The 19,280-nt window shown below is 47.5% G+C and overlaps 8 protein-coding genes across 8 annotated transcripts; 5 read left to right on the top strand and 3 right to left on the bottom strand.

Annotated features, from left to right (window-relative positions):
• Nucleotides 1-498: 498 nt before the first annotated feature.
• Nucleotides 499-1,323, top strand: BKA55DRAFT_538476 (uncharacterized protein; the record flags this gene model as incomplete). Its single annotated transcript, XM_046190040.1, has 1 exon — nt 499-1,323. One exon carries the CDS (start codon nt 499-501, stop codon nt 1,321-1,323), a length of 825 nt encoding a protein of 274 aa, XP_046049857.1.
• Nucleotides 1,324-1,949: 626 nt separating this feature from the next.
• Nucleotides 1,950-2,628, top strand: BKA55DRAFT_538475 (uncharacterized protein; the record flags this gene model as incomplete). Its single annotated transcript, XM_046190039.1, has 2 exons — nt 1,950-2,145; nt 2,276-2,628. The coding sequence occupies 2 exons, from the start codon at nt 1,950-1,952 to the stop codon at nt 2,626-2,628; spliced, it is 549 nt and encodes a 182-aa protein (XP_046049856.1).
• A 693-nt stretch (nt 2,629-3,321) lies between these two features.
• On the top strand, nt 3,322-4,377 carry BKA55DRAFT_663072 (uncharacterized protein; the record flags this gene model as incomplete). The annotated part of the gene is made up of 1 exon (XM_046197651.1): nt 3,322-4,377. One exon carries the CDS (start codon nt 3,322-3,324, stop codon nt 4,375-4,377), a length of 1,056 nt encoding a protein of 351 aa, XP_046049855.1.
• A 178-nt stretch (nt 4,378-4,555) lies between these two features.
• BKA55DRAFT_511121 (uncharacterized protein) lies at nt 4,556-9,205 on the bottom strand (the record flags this gene model as incomplete). Its single annotated transcript, XM_046187672.1, has 2 exons — nt 4,556-5,316; nt 5,365-9,205. 2 exons carry the CDS (start codon nt 9,203-9,205, stop codon nt 4,556-4,558), a joined length of 4,602 nt encoding a protein of 1,533 aa, XP_046049854.1.
• An 801-nt stretch (nt 9,206-10,006) lies between these two features.
• Nucleotides 10,007-12,828, top strand: BKA55DRAFT_565984 (uncharacterized protein). Its single transcript, XM_046192566.1, has one exon. It carries the CDS (start codon nt 10,120-10,122, stop codon nt 12,631-12,633), a length of 2,514 nt encoding a protein of 837 aa, XP_046049853.1. The 5' UTR covers nt 10,007-10,119; the 3' UTR covers nt 12,634-12,828.
• On the bottom strand, nt 12,829-14,569 carry BKA55DRAFT_613088 (kinase-like domain-containing protein). The gene is made up of 4 exons (XM_046196675.1): nt 14,099-14,569; nt 13,716-14,050; nt 13,201-13,665; nt 12,829-13,142 (listed from the first exon to the last, which is right to left on the bottom strand). Exons 1-4 carry the CDS (start codon nt 14,461-14,463, stop codon nt 12,916-12,918), a joined length of 1,392 nt encoding a protein of 463 aa, XP_046049852.1. The 5' UTR covers nt 14,464-14,569; the 3' UTR covers nt 12,829-12,915.
• Nucleotides 14,570-16,099: 1,530 nt separating this feature from the next.
• BKA55DRAFT_689104 (uncharacterized protein) lies at nt 16,100-17,785 on the top strand (the record flags this gene model as incomplete). Its single annotated transcript, XM_046199309.1, has 5 exons — nt 16,100-16,287; nt 16,338-16,898; nt 16,947-17,017; nt 17,066-17,103; nt 17,150-17,785. 5 exons carry the CDS (start codon nt 16,100-16,102, stop codon nt 17,783-17,785), a joined length of 1,494 nt encoding a protein of 497 aa, XP_046049851.1.
• Nucleotides 17,786-17,881: 96 nt separating this feature from the next.
• Nucleotides 17,882-18,815, bottom strand: BKA55DRAFT_511014 (ATP adenylyltransferase-domain-containing protein; the record flags this gene model as incomplete). Its single annotated transcript, XM_046187664.1, has 2 exons — nt 17,882-18,652; nt 18,708-18,815. 2 exons carry the CDS (start codon nt 18,813-18,815, stop codon nt 17,882-17,884), a joined length of 879 nt encoding a protein of 292 aa, XP_046049850.1.
• Nucleotides 18,816-19,280: the final 465 nt, after the last annotated feature.

The raw sequence follows: 19,280 nt of genomic DNA, 5'->3' as shown, positions 1-19,280 counted from the left end.
CTTATTAAGGAACCCCAAAGCTATTGTATTTCTCCGTTCTTTCTTTGCTGACATGGTAAATCAAGTCAAACTGGAACTCAGTCAATGTATCAGTGACGAACTGGAGTTTAAGAAAGCTCCCGTATAGATTTTGTGTTAACTAAGAATATGAACTAACCCCCCCAGACAAGAATTCACAAACCACTATGACCTTGACCAAAGACACTGTATCACATAGCATCACCGTAACTTCTTGTTTTAGCTAATATTCACACCATAACCTCATGGCATAGGTGAAAACCTTCATGAGCAGCATCATTCATTAGGATTGTCAGAATATGAGCGAATGCATCTCAAATTGGGTCTGCTTATCACGAAGCTAATCCCTTATAAATACCCCTTTCCGGTGGCGGTTTTGCCTTCCCTAAGAAACAATACACCTTTGCCAGTAATATATATCAGTGTCTACGTTAATATAGATTAAACGTATAAGATAAATTACCTTCCTACAGCAATAACATGAACTCTCGCTACAGATCTTATAGATCAGATTCCAGTCGCACTGGACCTTCAAGTCCGCGAGGAGAAAACATTACTCCATACCAACCAGCCCATAATGACGAACATGGTGACAGACTCCCTCCTATAAGAGGCTTAGGCCAATCAGTCACTTCACTGTATCCAGATCAGCTGGGGATCCATACACCAGGAAACAATGGATTGTCTCTTTTGAACAGTCCTAGCAGCTATCCTGGACCCGGATTACCATATGACACAGTTAATCAGCGTACGGCCTTTTATAGCCCAGGCCTACAAGAAAATATACATAGGTCGAGTTACAATCTGGGAGAAAGCTCTCGAAGACCTGCAGGTGTAAATAATAGCTATGATAGGCCCGAGTATCCATACCGATCCAGCGACCCGTATAGACGACAACCGCCGGGAGAAGGTGCTGGGCAAGATAGATCTTTAGCATATACCATCTATTCTGCACCGAGCTACAGCAATCCTAACTACCCTGCCGTTGCTGGTCGCTCGTTGTACAATCCACAAACTTCTAGCTCGGGTATATATGGCTCCCCGTATCCTGTTAACCAACCAGGAAGTAGTCAAGGGATACAGACAACCCCAAATGAACCCGGGTCATGGTCCGCAGGGTATCAAGTTCGCACAAGACGTAGACCCAGGAGTATCAGCGAAAGAAGAGAGTTACGCATGCGCGGTATCTGTACTCGGTGTGGCATTGGGCCCGCTGACGGAGGAGCTTATTGCAAAATGTGCAAGGAAAATCATATTAGAGCTCATCAACAGCGAGCAAGAGATGCGAGAGATCGAGGGGAATGATATGATTGCCGTAAGAGGCATGCTGTGGTTCTAGGAGGTAGATGTGACGAGTGCAGGGAAAAGCATAGGCTGCGGGATAAAAGTTAAGTCCAAAGTACTGGGGTCTGGGCAATCTTCATAGCAAGGCGTGAAGGAAAGCAGGCATGGGAAAGTGCATCAGAAATTGTTTATAGCCCCTTAGTTAGATAGGCCAATCAAACGACTGAGAGAAGACTAAGTCATTGTTCGAGCGTGAGATATTGATTAATCAAATTACCAACAGAGATTTCATGCCGTCTTTCAGACAGGCTTGCTGAGCACTCAGAGCTCCTGGCAGGCGGTCTATCAGTGTAGACAAAGATGATTCAGGAGCAAGAAGAAAGGGCGTTGAATAACAGGAGTTTGCTAGTCCTCAATCACTATCATAAGTCACCAAGCACCTGATCAGTCAGGTTTCAACTTTGATGAGTAGTTTTACCTGAACATTTATTTCACTACGAACCACATGAGCAAGCATGTATATATGCTTACAGACGGTTCACTTGACATGCTGGGACATGAACATTCCACTACACATAGACACTAATTACTAAGAAATAAGACTTTCTACTTAACTCTTACTCATTTAAAAACATATCGTCAGAAACATGGCGGACTTTGACATGTTTCTCAACGAAGGAGATGAGTTTGGCCAAAGTAGCCAAGACAAGGGCAAGGGGAAAGAAAGGGAAACAGTCAATGAATTTCCCACTCCTCCACAACCGAATCAGAACTTTCCGCGTCCGCAAATACCATACCGATGGCCCACTCCAGTGGCCACCAATGATAATACCGATGAGCCTGGTACGTCTGATTATTCAGAGGGTTCTGCCCAGTCCTCCGTCTCAGTGCATTCTGACTTAGTTGAAGACCGTTTTTGCATGGAATGTACTCGAGTTATGCATCATCCTCTCTCCATACCAATCTGTCGTAGCTGCGAATGGCGTGCTCGCGACCAAGCCAGCGGAGCCATGTTGCCCCCAGCAGCACAGCGTTGCTGCGTCGTATGCGCTAGAGGTATCGAGCCTCCTGCAATTATGTGCAAGGAGCATGATGAGAAAACAAACACTCTCAAAGAAATTGAGATCAATGCACTTAAGGTACATGCAAGAATGTGCGTTGAGTGTGGCAGGCATGAAAGGGATTCTTCCCCCTATCGAGACTATGCTCCAAGTGTTTAGAGGAAAGGAAGGCCACATATCGTCTAGCAATTTTGGCACGAAGATGAGGCTCGGAACACCGGAAAACATACTCGGTGTCTTCAGAAACTGGCACGGAGGACAATGATGAGGTATATATCACGCAGCGCCACGAAGCTTTATAATGGGATGAAGAAGGCAAAGAAATAGGGAGTGCTCGCAGCACAGGTAGTGCTTAATAGCAGGTAGACTGATGAAATGATGGATTCTAATAATAGAAAAGTCCAAAGGCTCTGATACAGTTAATTGGTTTTATAAAAGATTCCGTAGAGTCTTTGCCCTGTAATACGTTGCAACAGTTGGCTCCCTAGCAAGGACTCTCTCTATCAACCTACCCAACAAGCCCTATTCAAGCAGCTATCACACGTCATGATTGTATGTGACTGGCAGAATTTCTGCAGATGAAGCCAGAGGAAAGACACAAAGTTCAAACCGCGTAGCATCCGTAGTCGGAATCCTTGAAAAGGCATAGCTCTGGGTTTACACGTTCACGTATCTATTGCATGGATTGCGACACGACACCCTGTTCTCTAACCGCATTTGAGCAACTCTCCAAGGACTCAGTTCTTGGACCCTGGTATCAGCAGATTTCATCGTAATGCTACCAGTTAGTGGATGATTACTCTAGCTAATACCTCACTACATCGTCATGGCCCACAACTGATGCTCCAGTATGAGTGGAGACTTGATGAAGATGTTTCCAATAAAGACAGGGCCCGGCTATCATGACCCCAAGGAAATAATCTCAATGTTCAAACTCTATTTTCTCAATACTTTCAACATGACTGAACACACTAAGGCTAATGTCTGGGTCTTCGCCAACAAGACAGAAGGAACTCCAACTATAGACGGCCCGAACCCGACATTTCGACTGGATACCATTCAGCTCCCCCCTCTCAAGGAAGAACAAATTCTGGTCAAAGTCCTCTATATCTCCAACGATGCAGGTCTCCGCACATTCATTGGCTGTACCGTTGATGAGGACAGGATGTACGTCCCTCCCATCAAGATCGGCGACCCTATGCATTCCGGAGTGATCGGCGAGGTTCTCGAGTCCAACTCCACACGATTCAAGCCCGGCGACTTGGTAATGGAACCGTATCGATCCTGGTGGGGCGACAAGATCATCCTGGACACAGATACAGTGCAACACATTGCCCCTCTACCAGACAACCTGTCCATCACGCATTATCTCGGTGCTTTCGGAGGGTCCGGCCTGGCAGGTTATGTCGGACTCTTGCATATCGCGCAAGCCAAACCTGAACACACAGTCGTTGTGTCCGCTGCAGCTGGAGCAACAGGATCCATCGTCGTGCAGACCGCCGTTAAGCTACTCGGTGCCAAGCGCGTAGTAGGCATTGCAGGCGGCGAAGAAAAGTGTGCGTGGGTGAGAGATTATCTCGGCGCTCATGCATGCGTCGACTACAAAAGTCCCACCTTTGTGCAGGATTTGAAGGAGGCGACACCAGATGAAGTTGATATCTACTTTGATAATGTCGGTGGTGCGGTTTTGGATGGTGTTCTCACGAGGATGAAGAAATTTGGAACCATCGCAGTTTGTGGAGCGGTTAGTACATATAATTCGGATAAGCCGACCATGTTGAAGAACTGGTTTGAGATTATCTCGCAGAGGTTGACGCTGAAGGGATTCTTTCTTTTTGATCATATGGATAAGATCCCTGATGGGATGGAACAACTCATCAAGGCGGCTGCTGAGGGACGAATCAACGTTGATATCGAGAATATCGTCCCGGCGAGAATTGAAGATATGCCCAGGGCTTGGATAGATGTTTACAATGGTGGAAACAAGGGAAAATCTATCACCAAACTAATCTAGCCAATTTATATACAAGATCAACAAACCTTGGTTTAAAAGTCATGAACCTTATGAGACTGCTAACTAAATACTAACTCAAGTTAGGATGAGTTAGCGTACAATGGCTATAGGATACAGAGCTTGGGGTATGTAAAATAGAACAAATATAGATACAAGAAAATAGATACATCATGCCTAATCAGTTTAATCCATGCTCCTGAAGAATTTTGACCAGTTTACCCTTGTCCTCATCGTCAACCTCTACAAACGTCTCAACATACTCACAAGGCGAGTAATGCATACCCGTCTTATCCGTATACAAATACTTATCCCTATTGCCAATGCCCCTCGAATTCAGGGCATTCAGCATAGCCATAGTAACCTGGCTCCCATTCTCCAGTGCAAGATGCAACGGAAGTTTTTGCCGATATCTCCAACTGGACAGTGTCTTTGGGATCAGAATTTTTATGGTCTCCTCTAAGCGTGAAAACCACTGTTGTTCCTCATTGGCGACCTTACACCAGGGAAAGGGCTTGGAGTAGCATGTTAGTGCTAAGGGAACCATGAAGCCAAAGTTTTCCTCCTCATAGTTTGGCTCGTGGGTTTCGAGAAGCCAGTCTGTGAAATCGGGAAGGGCGAGGAGAGCTGCTAGATGAAGGGTGCCGTCGTCGGGGAGCATGGAGCTGTTGAGTAGTTTGAAGGCGTCAAGATTGCCGAGGAAGAGGGATGCTTCACGAGGTGAGATCTCGTCGTCGTCTTCGAAGAGAGTTGTGAACTCAAGTTTGGGCTTCTTTGGATATGAGGCTAGAGAGCTGAACTTTGATCCGGATATGGTCTCGTTGAGGACGTTGGTGCTGTCAAGCTTGAGCAAAGCTTCCAAAACGGGAGCGCGTGACTTGTCGAGGAGTGTGAGAAAGATTGTTGGTATCTTCGAGTCAGGTGTTACGTAGTCTGGCAAGGCTGTCCTACCGTTAGCACTGTCTATTTGAACTTGAAACGTCGACATACCTTTATTCCCCTCTTCCAACAACCTAAGAATAACAACATTTCCAGTCTTCAATGGGGATACAAGACACCAAATAAGCAGAGAAATCTCCTCTTCCACCCAATTCTTATGCAGACGGTAGTTAATCGTCGCAGAAGGCGACAAGCCTGCTCCCAAGAGGACATTTAGGCATGCAGTACTTTGGGGAAACTTTCGTATACACTGATACAAAAGCTGGTCTGACAGTCCGGCACTTTGAGATGGTTGCATCTCAAGGCAGATTTTGAACCAGCGCGTCAAGTTGTGCTCTTTGACAATGCGGCGTGAAAGGGAGGGCAGAACAATGGACAGATCTGTGTGTTTGCACAACTCTCGGAAATGAGATTCTTCTTTGTGTCGTGCTGCGAGATAGAAACAGTGTCCATCCTCGTCATTGGGATTAGCGCCGTGTTCGAGAAGAAGCTCCACGATGGGAAGACTGGAGTCTGGGGAATCGAGGAAGTGGACAAGCGTGGTGTAGATGCTCTTCGAGTCAATGTTGCAAGTTAGGACACTTCTGTAGATATTCGCACGAACAGTCTGATTTACAGTAACAGAGGGATTCTCTCGTAGGTATGGATGCTCAAAGACGAGCTTCGCTGCTTCATCGTGTTCGCCCTTTACGAGGTAACAGCAAAGGAGTTCGAACATTTCTAAGTTGCGGGACTGAAATGCTGCTGCGAAAGCTTCGTTGTCCTTGTAGTTGACTTGGGCACCGTTGCTGAGGAGGAGCATAGGGACTTCCCGGTTGGTAGGCTCGTTCTTGATGGACATCAAGAGGGCATCAGAGATCTGAGACGGGGCTATGCCTTGTTTCAAAAGAGTCTCGTAGGCTTGGTGCCTGTGCGTTGGCTCAATGGCAGGATGCATTCGAATATACTCAAAGATCTCATTACGCGTAGTATAGTCAGACACTTGTCGCAGAAGCTTCTGAAATAGTCCACCTGGAGAAGCTTCAGCTGCAGCCTCCAATGTCGCGAGCTGTACTTGAACACCAGCACCATGTTCCAGTAGCAAGTTCGGTAGGTGTTCATCGTCAGGATGGCTTTCAAGCACCTTTACAAAAGCTCGAGAGATAATTTCAACTGAAATTTCTTTGTTGAAAGCAAAGAGACTTCCAAAGATACCAGCTTTAATGCTTGCTGGCGTATCTGCGTCGCTGGCAGCGTCGAACGCCTCCTCGACGGTTACGTCTGTAGCGCCAGCCGAGAGGAGCATGTTGAGGATGATTGGGTACCCTGCACTATTTGAAGCAGCTGCTTGAACAGCTTCGCCGTTGTTGAAGTTGACGTTGGCTTTGTGGCCGAGGAGTAACCAAAGTCCATCCATGTCTCCATCAAGAGCGGCTTGGGTTCCTTGCAACAGGGCTTTAGACTGCCCGATCTCAGCCGGAGAAGCCTTTTCAAGTAGACGTTCCATAAGATCAAGTTTCATGTCAGACTCTTCGACTTGACATGCCTCGCGAAAGGCGTTGGAGAGTGTAGCGATGCTTGGGTCTAGAGCAAGAATTGACTTGACGAGGTCCATGTCGTGTTCTCGAACAGCGAGGCAGAGAATCATGCCAGATTCCTCATTGATGTCCAGACCATGGCGCAAAAGACACGGTAAGAGCTCTGCACGGTGTGGATGGTCTTTGATAAGAGCATATGTATTGGTGAGTGATGGCTTTGGAGTTGCTCGCGAGGCAGCGCTCAGGAAGAGCTCAATGTTAGAGAGGTTGTAGTTCTTTGAGTCGATGAGTATGGGCAGAACTGCATGGACGGTTATTTGGTCTGGCGGGGACGACGAGCAAAGCAGCTCCAGTAGTGAAGGCTTGTCCATCTCAACGGCTCTCACGAAAGCCTGGCCAAAAGCATAGTTGACATCGGCGCCGTGCTCTGTCAACAACTGCACAAAGTTGAGTGGTACATCTGATGTAATTGCCTTGAGAAGCGCCTCGTGTACTGGCGGACCAGACGCGCCTTGCTTGAGAAGTAGGGTCATTAACTCAAGCGCAATATCGTAGCCAAAGGCGACGATGGTGTTGAACGCGAAGGGAAGGGCAGCAGCCAATGCTTCCGCGGTGGGTTTCGCGCTGCAGAGTATGTTGAGGACTGCGACATCTCCTTTCTTTATGACCTGTACAAGCGGCGAACTATCAAAGTCCGAACTCGAATCCAGTGGCGCACCATTGTCGAGAAGAAGCTTGATGAGGTCAGAGTCGATGTCGCCCCCCTCGGACATGAGCTGCAGCAGAGCGGTGCCAAGTGACGGTCTTTCAACGCCTTTTGTAATGAGAGAATACATTACGGAGAGCCTCGTGGTTCTTGGCGATATCTCCATGGCGGTCGGAACAAGGGTTGAGAGAATAGCTGATGCACACTGCCCTTGCAGAAGCACGCTGAGCATATCCAGATCAGTCGAAATCACAGCTGCGCGGATGGCAGCAGCCTCCTCAAACTCAACGCATGCGCCGTAATGGAGTAGAGTTTCAACGAGGTGTTGTTGTTTTCTCTGCGCAGCACGAACTAGGCATGAATCAAGTTGGTTTCCACCCAACCCCATAGATCCAAACATGTTCATGAACTGAACCATATCAGGCTCTGGAATATTCTCGGGGAGGTAGCTCAGTAGTTGAGATGCAGGCGACGAAAACGTCCCGTGTCTGAGAACTTCCAACATACCGAAGTCCAGTTGTGAGACAGCCCATTTCAAAGCATTGTGTGGAGGAACGTCAACTGCAACACCAGCTTGTACAAGCAGATTGACAAGTGGTAGGTGGCGAGCGAGTACTTCCTTGACAAGCTCTTCTCGGGTGACCAAGTTGTCTCCAACAAGACCAGCATGAGATAGGAGTGTAAAGAAGGTTAGTCTCTGGTTGCCATTCTGGTATTGAGAAATGATTTCGCAGGCTTGGTGGCGGATAGCGAAGAAGACTTGATTGGAATATGCGTAACCCAGTATCACCGCTGTGGCTTGGTAGCTCTGTAGTCTTAGTGCACTGAGAAGGAAAGACTCTGTGACCAGTTCTGGGCGGTTGGATAAGAGCAGTAGAATGAACGAGAGAGACAAAGTTTCTCCAGCTTCTGCCCTCGCGAAGTCTTGTTCAAGGCATGCTTTCCAATCCGAAGGTGCCATGGAGTTAGGTGCTGATAGTAACAAACTCACCAACTCCAAGTTTCTGGCTCGAATATGTTGGCCGATGAGATCTTGGTAACCAGACGCCACAGCTCCGAAGCTCAACAGAAGCTTCATAGACTCGAGAGACGATTTGGACAACGCCATACCAAACGCTCTGTTCAAGACTCCTTGGCTCGCTTGTGTTTGACACAGCAAGTGAATATAGTTCAAGTTATCACGAGACGTCGCCTTATCCAACCACGTCATCCCGTTTGAATCAAAACTCAACATCTCGCTCATTCTATTCCTCTTCATCCTCTTCTCCAACTGCGCATCATTTAAATGACCCCAAAGCTCATCCAACGAGGTAAGCGTTGTATGCAACAAAAGAGCTTGCGCAACACCAGCCGGTGGAAGTGCCTCTTGTGCTAGCAGCGCATCAAAGGCTTTCGCGACTTCGCGTTTCGTAAAGCTCCATTGTGAAGTATTGCAAGCTTCGGCTTTTTGTTCTCTGGAGCGGAAGAGATGTCGCTTTTGTCGCTCTGGGGATATGTAGTTGGGATCTGACGTTCTTTGTTGTACGAGGAGCTGGCGAGCTGCGTCGCGGTTGATAGTGGTGAATGGTAGGAAATCTTGGACGGGTGGTTCGGTTAGACGGCCGAGCCGGGGAGGGGGTTGGAGGGAGGCTTTGGAGAGGAACCATTCTGCGCGACGAGTATCTGCCATGATGATGCTTCGTAGTTCAAGCAAAAGATTATTCTGATGAGTGAAGAGTCATGGAAGTTGTCGAGGTCAATGAAAAGTCTCAAATGAAAGTGAAAGGTGCAATGAGGAAGATGGTGTTGAGGCTATCGAGGCCCATAATGAGCGAAGGAAATGCGGCACAGTTCAAACCGACGTTTTACCAAAATTATTTACAAATATTCAGCCTGGTATAACCGACAAGGCTCTATTTGAGATCCCAAGATAGGCATCTACGGATGATGGGCTGACGGATAAAAGACAGGTTGACGCAGGCAACTTGGCGATGTATCTGCTGATGAACCCCGCCCCAGGCATTTTCAGAATCTCCATTTACAAGCTCCAAGTCTAATGTTATTAGTTAACTGCTATCGGGCGTCAATCCCTGTAATGTTTATGCTCAAGTTCCAAGCTGTAGCTTAATGGGCGACCGACATGACTCCACCAACACTGCCTCCATCAGGCAGACACGGCGTTCAGGACTACACCCTCAAACCAGGCGCATTCGTGCATTGACATGATTGGTCGATTTAAACCAACAGAAGTTCGTGTTGATCAGTGACAAAAGTGGTAAGTCGGCAGGGGCTGTGATTGGACCCGATTATGCGGAATGGGAATAACAGCGCGGAATTGAGGCCTGAAAAACGCCCGGTTTATATGGAGGCTCAGTGGAGATGCGTTTGATATGTCGATGCACGAAGGAAGCCTTATCGGGCGAAGAGGACACACTAGATTTCCGAAAGAGCCTAGCATTGCGATAATGAGGAGTAAGTCGATCGACTTCGGTAACGGGTATGGAAATAATAGCATGAGTTGATGATGGGCTGAATATATATACTTGCTTCCAATACAGAACAGCAATATCCATCAATTAGTCCAATTCATTGAAATATAGCAAAATGAGTGCCCCTCCTCCATACTCACCCCCAGCTTCTACTGGAAATGATGGAGAGATACGAGACATTCGTGCCCTGACTGACTCAGTCCGCGACACCTCCTCCGCTACATCCACTGCATCTTCAGCTTCTACCATCCTCCCTCCCTATCCCCCAAGCAGAGATCGCGCAGCTCCGAGCCGCAGCGATGAACCCAGATCCGTCCCACCCATCGCCGGCGCTCTTCAGCGTCTCCGAAGCCCCGGTGACTCCGGAACATCCAATGCCACCTCCTCCGGGACCCGCGAATGTCTCCGTCAAATGGAAATCGAACGCGACGATCTCCGTCGCGCAATGCAACAAGAACGTGCTATAAACGATCGTCTAAAACACGAAGCAGGTCTTACGGGCCTTTCCGCTGCTGAAGCAAAACTTCGTGTTCTCGAGCTCAAGCGAGAAGCTCAAGCTGCTGCACAAATGAAAAGAACTCCCAACGAGGGAATGTTCAAAGCAGCTTGTGCTACCGACCTGCTATTTCTCATGGATACTACGTCTTCCATGGGTCCTTTCATCGCAGCTGCGAAAGAGCAGGTCAAGAAGATCATGCAGGATATTACCGAGACGTTCTATAATGAGGCGGAGGTGAGGATCGCGGTGGTCAGTTACAAAGACCACTGTGATAAGAACCACATTCAATTCATCGACTTCACTACTGATGTGGAGAAAGTGAGGGGTTTCATCGATAAGCTGAAAGCTCGGGGTGGCGGTGATGCACCTGAGGATGTTCTTGGTGGTATTCAACAAGCCATCAATGCTTCCTGGAAGAATCAGACCAGATGCATCATTCACATCGCCGACGCCCCGCCACACGGGAACATCTTTCACAGCTGGACTGAGAAGAGTGATGATTATTACACTCCCGGGAGCGAACCGCACAAGCTCCAGTATCAGCCTCTTCTGAAGCAGATGATTGGTTTGAATCTCAACTACGCTCTTCTCCGCATCTTGAGTGCAACCGATAAGATGGCATACATGTTTCTTCAGGAATATGCTGCTGCGTCTGCAGACTGCAAGCTTTTAAAGTCTAACCCGCATTACCGGGAGGCTTTGAAGGCGAACTCTGGACCGAGGAGCAGTGTTCTTGGTGGAAGTTCCAAGGGTACTGCGAAGGGCGGTTTACTCTTTGAAGAAGCTGAGTTGGGCACTACTTATAGCGCACTTAGGCATCTGGTAGTCAAGAGCGTTACGAGTTCTGCTTCACGCACCGCTGTTCGAATGTCAGAGTCTGCTTCTCGAACTGGCGAAAAGGGAACCAAGACTGCTCCAATGTCTCATCTTGATGCCATCGGTGAAGCGGAAGACGACGAGTTCAACGAGAAGCAGAGTGAAGCAATTCTGGAAGATGTTGAAAAGAAATGGTCTGACCAGAGCTGGTTTGAAGATAAACTCGTCGTCGAAGGTTTCAGTCCTGATACTGTAATTCACCGCTCCGGTACGCTGAATGACATGATGGCTCATGATGATAATATCAAGTTGAGTGTCATGGAACTCAACGTCCACAAACGTCGCCTACCTTTCGCTCAAGGCGCTCTACGTCTTGCATACTGTGCAAAGACGACTCATTCCACAAACCCCTACGTCGTCAAGTCCTTCAAGCGTGGCGGAAAGCGTCTTGCGCATCTTGCCGAGGACATGCGCTGTCAAGCTCTCTGCAAAGCATTTGCTCTAGAGTTCAACGCTCTTACGGGTGACAAGCACTCCATTGACTTTATCGTCACATCATGCCTCAAGGGTAAATCCGGCAATTCCGGTACCGATTACATCTCGCTTGAGCCCTTTATCGAGGGTGATTATGTTAAGTACAACAACAACTGTAGCTACGTCAATGAAGACAACCCAGACGATGAATTCAACAAAGCAGCACAAGCCTTCTCACACTTCACCTATGAACGATCCTGGGGAAGTTTCCTAGTCTGCGATCTCCAAGGCGTAGGCCACGTCCTCACAGACCCAGCAATCCACACCCTTGATCCAGAACGCTTCAAACTCGCAGACACAAACCTCGGAAGAGAAGGCTTCAAATTCTTCTTCGCAACCCACGTCTGCAACGAAATCTGCACTCAACTCGAGCTCAAAAGCAAAGCATCAATGATATCGTCCGAAAAAGCGTCTTTCCGCGAATGGTGGCCTACCATTGACTCAACAGCATGCTGCTCCAACAAACTCTGCGGAAAGATCATCCAAGTCACAAACGCGAACAAGTCAGAGGAGTTTCCGGGATGTAATTGGTGTGATACCTGCTGGCCGCAGTTGGAAGCTACGAAGGAGAAAGTTATTTGTGTGGCGCCGGGGACACATCATGAGTTTGAGGTGTCGAGGTTTTATTGGGAGAGTCAGGGGAGGGTGGCGCCGAGGAAGTGTGAGGGGCATAGGGAGAGGGATGAGACTGTTGCGAGGACGGCGGTTATGGGAGGGAATTTCTTTGGGAGGCTTAGGGGGGCTACGAAGAAGAAGTCAATTTCGGGCAAGGCTTGGTAAGGCTTGGTGGTTTATCATGTATTTCTTTGGTTTGTTCTACTACCGGTAGGTTGGTCTTTAGGCATTGCTTCATTGAATAGGCATTCCTTCACACCGTGATGAGTCTGCCTAAGTCTTAGTATTCTCAGTCACTGGCCTTATGGTATCAAGCCTCAGCTTGTGATGATAATTTATTATGATGTTTATACTCTGTGAGTAGATGAATGCCCAGCGTCTAGCCAGTAGAAATTAACTTCTTCGTAGCGCGCTCTCCAGGTCTTGTTGGACCCCAGGTTGGCTCCACTAGTAATGCTTCCCCTCAGCATCTATTGACTTGTCCTTCTCACCAGCACCGTCATCACTGGCTAACCACGGATCTTTCAATAGCTCCTTTGCAGTAGGTCTAGTCTCTGGTATCCATGCCAAGACACGCCGTAGAAATGCAATGAAAGCCGAGCTGTCCCCAAGCTTCGTCTCAAGCTCTTTCAGGGAGCGATTCTTGGGGACAGGTGTGAGTCCTTTCCATTTCCCTAGTACAGTACGTCAGTATGCATCTTAAAGCATATTTAATTTAGCTGTCGGACTTACCTTGCTCGTCCCAAAACTCAGCCGCTCTCCCAGAATTCCGCTGCAGAAATTCCCGAGGTGGTGGACCCAGCGTTGCCATGAGTTCGGCTAGATGCGCTGCATCGTTCATTTCTCCGTTTCCATCCCTCGCCGTGAACAGCCGGTTTGTACCGAGAAGATCCCAAGCGGTCAGGCCGACGCTCCAGATGTCCACAGAATGGTTCCACGGCATGCTCATGATGACTTCAGGTGCGCGGTATGGGAGGGGCATAATATCGCCGGCGTGGGGTCCCAGTCCGGTCCTCGCTTCACCAAAATCTGATAAGAGGATTGGACCCGGCCTTGGACGCATAAGCCCTGAGAGGTAGATTGACCGGCATTCGGATATTTGCTTTCGTGCGACAGGTGATTTGAAGGCCATGGCGACCAGAGGTTGGAGCTGTGAGTCGTCATCTAGACCTAGCAATAGGTTCCCGGGATGAATGTCTAGAATGTCAGCAATCGGAATAAACACAGAATGGCAAATGAGGACTAACCTGTGTGTACCACTTGTGCCTCTGTGTGAATAAAGTCAAGAGCTCTCAGTAGCTCTTTGACTGTTCTTTTGACGAAATTCTCATTGAATCCATCTTTTCGAAAGACTTCCTTGTAGTCACGTAGACTCATTTGTGCACCTTCAAGCACCAGGACCTTATGACGGCCATTAGGACCGCTCATTTCGAAAGAGTCCAAAAACATTCTGATGTTGCTCCCTCCACGGTGTCTGGTCTCGCCGAGAATTGGTGACAATGTTTCGTATACGGGAATTTCTCGGTGGTTGCGGGATGTATGGACGTAGATCTTGAGAGCGACATATTTGCGGTCTCTGTAACTAAAATGAGCTGAGTACCCACGATCGTAACATATCTTGTTGACTTACCTCAGGTCTCGGGCAAGCCATATTGTTGATGAGCTTCCAAAACCGAGCTTCGTCACCGCTTGATACCGGCCCTGGAAAACTTCCCCGATTTGGACCGGATAAAACCGCGAGGCATCATAACCGGAGATTTTCTCCTCTTCGACTTTTACATCCTCATTGATGGTATCATACGCAGTTGTTGGAAATGTTAGCGGATCCTCGAGAGTTGTATGCGGGTTTTGATCAAGTATGGGAACTGCTTGGGTTGATGACTTTCGCGTCACAGAAGCCGGCCATTTCGGAATCGCTGAGATTGAGCGAATCGAGCAATCTGTTCTTCTGTACAGCAGACGCGGAAGGTTTTTGAGATGCCTGCACGATGTCATGGCGTGTTGGTGTATTGAATCACGTTGTCGGTGAGATGGTATTTTGAGGCGTGCAAATGTCGGCGGAAGCTCGGAGGTGGTCGCCCGAGAAACACCGCCAATACATAAATAATAAAAAGGCAAAGAGGAAAACTATGCAAACGATTAGTTTTCACTCTTTAATTGATAAAATTACGTGGCCAATATTAAATTCACGACATCATGTGACAGCCAGAACTCTGATAAGCGGCCGAGTGCCGACTGTCACGCAGTGTAAAAACTGTTAAACCAGTAGATCGGTGTTATTGAACAACAAACTTTTTTTCAAAACTTCCCTCTGGGTCACTGATTGGTATTTATCATATGATCACTAGGATGGTCTCGCTACCAAATTAATGGCTCTTCTCGTTGAGAAAACACCACGACGAATGTGAGCAAGCTGCGCACGACCAACCAACTCACCCGCAGCCTGTCTACTCCCAGTTCTCTAGGTAAAAACATGGATAAGAGAAACTTTTCTGTGAGACTATATACTTTAAACCCATAGGGATTTCCTAGGAGAAGCATCAGGACACATTCAAATAAGCCTTCGTGGACTTGCTGGAGGTTGCAAGCCACCGACACTGCCGACAATAAGCATACCTAACTGTAGTAGAACCTATCAGCAATTATAGAATATATCACCCATCTAGGGTGAAGAAAATTCCTCTCAATGCGCTCCACCACCTTCAATAACGAGATCACGGGCAATGAAAGAGGCTCGGTCAAACGACAGTGGTTTATGAAATCCCCAGCAATCATGCGAGAGAGACCAAAATGAGACTCATCAAGGCAAATTGGCTGATTCACAACAAACTAACTCGTGAACTTATGGGGTGAATATCGGTTTATCTTTCAAAATTCCCTCTATGATGCTGCGTGGTGCCATAGTGTTGGCCAAAGTCAAGGGTTAAGAAGCGCGTATCAACACGCGTCGTGAAATATGGATAATAAATGCATGTGGCGTTCATAAAGAAACGCTGGCTTGGAGGATCAAATGTCAACAGATACCACCATTATCAGTAGTATTGAGACAGTTGAGTATGCAATAATGCTAAGATAATCCTGAAAAATATTTAGAACTCGGATTTCTAGCAGTTCCGAGTTTCTAACCATAGATCTGACCACCAAATGACGCTCTTCGTGCAAGCCAACGCCATGGTGTTGTTGGGTTACCCTGCGGCTATCCGTCTTATCTCCGGCAATTACCAGACAGGCAGTCATTTCGCTGTGACTGCGGATAAAAATGCCACAAAAATCATTGGCTCAACTGGACATGGGAGCATGTTAAGCTTTCACTGAAGAATTGATAGCAAGGAGCAATGAAACGTTAACCAATCTTAGGTGCAGGAGGACTGCAGGAAAAGAAGGCTGAGCAGTTGCTCAAGTGCGACGCGAGACTGCTCGTGCTAAATTTGGCCCCATTCATCCAATCGGATAAGGAAATTGCCGAGCTTCAAGAGCTTACCCTGCACCTCATTATCCAGCCCTCGCAGGGATCATGATCCTTCATGTTACGATGGAAGGACTCGGTTTGAGGTAGATAAATGCCCACATTTCCTGATTCCAGGATCGTCACTCATCAGAGCTACTAGGGCAGAACTGCCCAACCGCCACGATGCATTCCTCGTGGTTCTCGTACCCCATCTCGAGGCCGTTCCCGTTCCGATGGTTTACTCCGGTAGCTATCGTTGGCGGTCTAATATTGACAGTCCTGTTTACGATTGTCAATCTGGCGTCGAGTGCGTTCTACCTCAAGCCGGAGTTTACTCAGAATCCCAATGGTACAATGACTCAGTCAGTCCGGTATGTAGCAAGGATTTCCTGCAACCAGGCATTTTAATAACCTTGCGCAGATGGTTCATGAAAGCACCGTTGAACTGGGATAACAATATGAAGGTCAAATGCCAGCCTAAGATATTATCTGTCGGTGATCGCGTTTTCTCCACCAACCTTGGTTTTCAATATTCCGTCAAAGCAATCACCTCATCAGACGATGACTCAGACTTTCGAAAGACATATCCTTCAATTGCGTATTTAAATAACACTCTTGAAGACTGCTACCTCACAAAGGTCGACATTAATCTCCGAAAATCAGATGCTAGGGCTTCAAATAGCTGGTGGCTCTCTTGGATAACGACTTTCACTGACGCTACAGCTTCTTGCAATGTCATGACAAGCGAGGGCTTGGTGAACATTACCCTTGGTGTTGAATATACTGGTCAGAGTGATCATATATATGATTACGTTATTGAGGATGATTACAAGGCTCATGCTAGTACCTGGTGGGGAACAAGATTGTTGAATGTATATTTTACAGGTATTTTGTCAACTATGTCGCAGACTCAAGATCTGGGAGATGATTCATATTGGATGACGGGAGGGATCACGTTCACAACGAATCCGGACACAAAGGAGTAAGTAAACCCCCATAACCTTCAGTCTCATATCCTGACAAGAGTTAGCATTCGTGATCCGAGATTATTCAACCTCGCAGGATGGTTTCTTTCCTCTGATGGGTTCATACAAAACGAACGTGAGGTTTTTCTCCCTATCAAGGCTTTCCTATACTTACAACCCGCAGCTCTCAACGACACGTTTTTCATAAAGAGTGACTCAAAGGTTTGTCCATATTAGCCATGTAACTTCCAATACTAACAGGCTCCAGAATCAGTTTGTCCCAGTTGTATGGGAAAGCCTCCACTACACAAGGATTCTTCACTCCCTTATTGCCGTTGACCTAGGAAACAAAAACGCCCCCAACCTGCTTTTGGACAAAAAGGATCTTCAATACGCCATCCTCCCACCAGATGACCCAAATCGAAAAAAGGGCTCTTTTCTAAACGGCTCATCATTGACGGGACAAGCTACACGCTATGCCCAGATTCCAACGCCAGGAGCACCTATTCCACCAACGGATAAGAACCTTGTTCTTCTAAACGAAACTTATGACCGGTTCGCTAGTGAAATGGGACCACTAGAGTGTAAGACTGCGACGATCGTTTCGCAATATCTCTGCTCTGTTCCGCAGAGTAAAAGTCCGGGCATAATGCTCTTGGCGATACTGCTGGCAGATCTGGTGTTTCTGCAAGCGGCGTGGGTAATTTATAATTGGATTGCTGGCGGGATGTTGTCTGAGACTCAGATGAGGACTTGTCAAGGCTGTACTGGAGGTCCTGTTCAGATTGTTGAGAAGGAGGGGCTTTTGGGTGAGGGGAAGACCACGGTGACTTCAGGGAGCTATGTGAGTGTTAGTACTGATGAAGGGGCTGGTAGTAATCTGCTGGTAAGGGAGGCTAAGTGATGGGAACGACATAAATGATGGTTATGATGATAATGATGAGAGGTCTCGGTATCTGATCCTAAAAGTGCTTCCTGAGCTATACTAAAGAGCTCATATCTATTTTGGCACTCCAAGCTCTGCAAGAGTTGTAGCTGGTCCAAGTCTGATCCAATTGTCAATCTCGTTTTGTGTTGCAACAGCGATGACGCCCATCATTCCAACAGCATTCGCCCCAGCTTCCTTGTTAACCGCTGCCCGTCGTCTGGGGAGTACTATCATCCACTCCTGCGTAAGCAAGAAATTGTGCGGGACTGCAGCACCAGGAGGTGAGCTATCAGCATGCTCCGATTGTCCTTCGCCAACTTCCGTGGCTTGCTTCAAAAGGTTGCTGTAAACATTGACCAAGTCGTTCACGTCGGGCTTTGAGTGTCCAAAGCGATGATAGAACCATCGTAACGGAACGTTGGGTTCTTTCACGACATGTCCATCAAGAAAGGATGCAAAGCTATCCTTTGGCTTTGGAATCAGCTGCATGTGCTTGTGCAATCGGCTACACCCTCCATCTCGTCCACAGTTGAAGAACGCGACATAAGCTTCACCCATGGTGGTCAAAACATTCCATACTGCGGCCAGATCGTCTTTGTTCAGAGCTTCGTATTGCCTTTGATGACCGTCTGAAGTCAGAAGCATCAGATGAGGGTTGGCGAAACAGAATTTATTGGCGACCAGGAAATGAGTGCTGCCAACGTTGCCGATCTCGTAACCTGCGGTGCTGATGTCACTTCCATCGCGCTTCTGAAGGGACAGCTCGCTATCCTGTTGCGTCTGCGTACCAGTTGTTAGAAAAGTTGGTTTTTTCGCCAGCGCGGAAGTGAGAAGAAACTGAAACTGCGGTCAAAATTGTCAGTATAGAGGGTTATACCCGGCGGTCGTTGGCAGATACCTTCAACCCTCCATCAACATATTCGATGAGTTTTTGTTCTTGGTCATAGAAGACAAGCCCTTCTTGGACAAGGTCGTCGAACTTGGCCTTGATGAGTGATTTATCCATGAGCTGAGCCTTGTAGGTGTTGGTAGTTGTAAAGATGAACCAACACAGAATCCTTGTCGCTCAAATGTTGCAATCATGCGCCGGGTTATATTTACACCGAGTTCATATCCCATGTCGCTCCGGTCATCATCGTGGCTTATTATGAGAAGCAGTCTATTCAGTATTTGTCATTAAATTGTAATCTCGTGGGTACCTCTACGACTAATAAATGCAAATAAAGCTCACTCTGCAGCCCCCAATGGCTTGGATAGCCAAAACATGTCAAACTTACGGATGCAACGGAACAAATCGTTTCACGTCAGTGTATGCGATTGAATAAGACGCATGGTTGTTTCTTGGCCCTAGATAGGAACCAATTACATATATGAGACTGCGACGACCTATGTATGTGCCTATTCCACAGACGAAAGTTGCTTTTTTCGGTGTCTCGGATTTGTTTGGGGCGGGGAAAGATTGGACAGAAAA

The sequence above is a fragment of the Fusarium redolens genome, assembly GCF_020744475.1.
Source record: "Fusarium redolens strain MPI-CAGE-AT-0023 chromosome Unknown BKA55scaffold_7, whole genome shotgun sequence".
NCBI classification, from domain to species: domain Eukaryota; kingdom Fungi; phylum Ascomycota; class Sordariomycetes; order Hypocreales; family Nectriaceae; genus Fusarium; species Fusarium redolens.
The sequence above is the reverse complement of the archived record's forward strand: the minus strand, read 5'-3'. Positions and strand labels throughout refer to the sequence as shown.

Bases quoted from the DNA above. Each gene is read 5' to 3' on its own strand.
- BKA55DRAFT_613088 (XM_046196675.1), bottom strand. From the start codon at position 14,463: ATGACATCGTGCAGGCATCTCAAAAACCTTCCGCGTCTGCTGTACAGA. The intron at 14,051-14,098 runs GTAAGTCAACAA...AGCTCATTTTAG, and splicing joins TGGCTTGCCCGAGACCTGAG to TTACAGAGACCGCAAATATG. The intron at 13,666-13,715 runs GTTAGTCCTCAT...CTGACATTCTAG, and splicing joins GGCACAAGTGGTACACACAG to ACATTCATCCCGGGAACCTA.
- BKA55DRAFT_565984 (XM_046192566.1), top strand. From the start codon at position 10,120: ATGAGTGCCCCTCCTCCATACTCACCCCCAGCTTCTACTGGAAATGAT.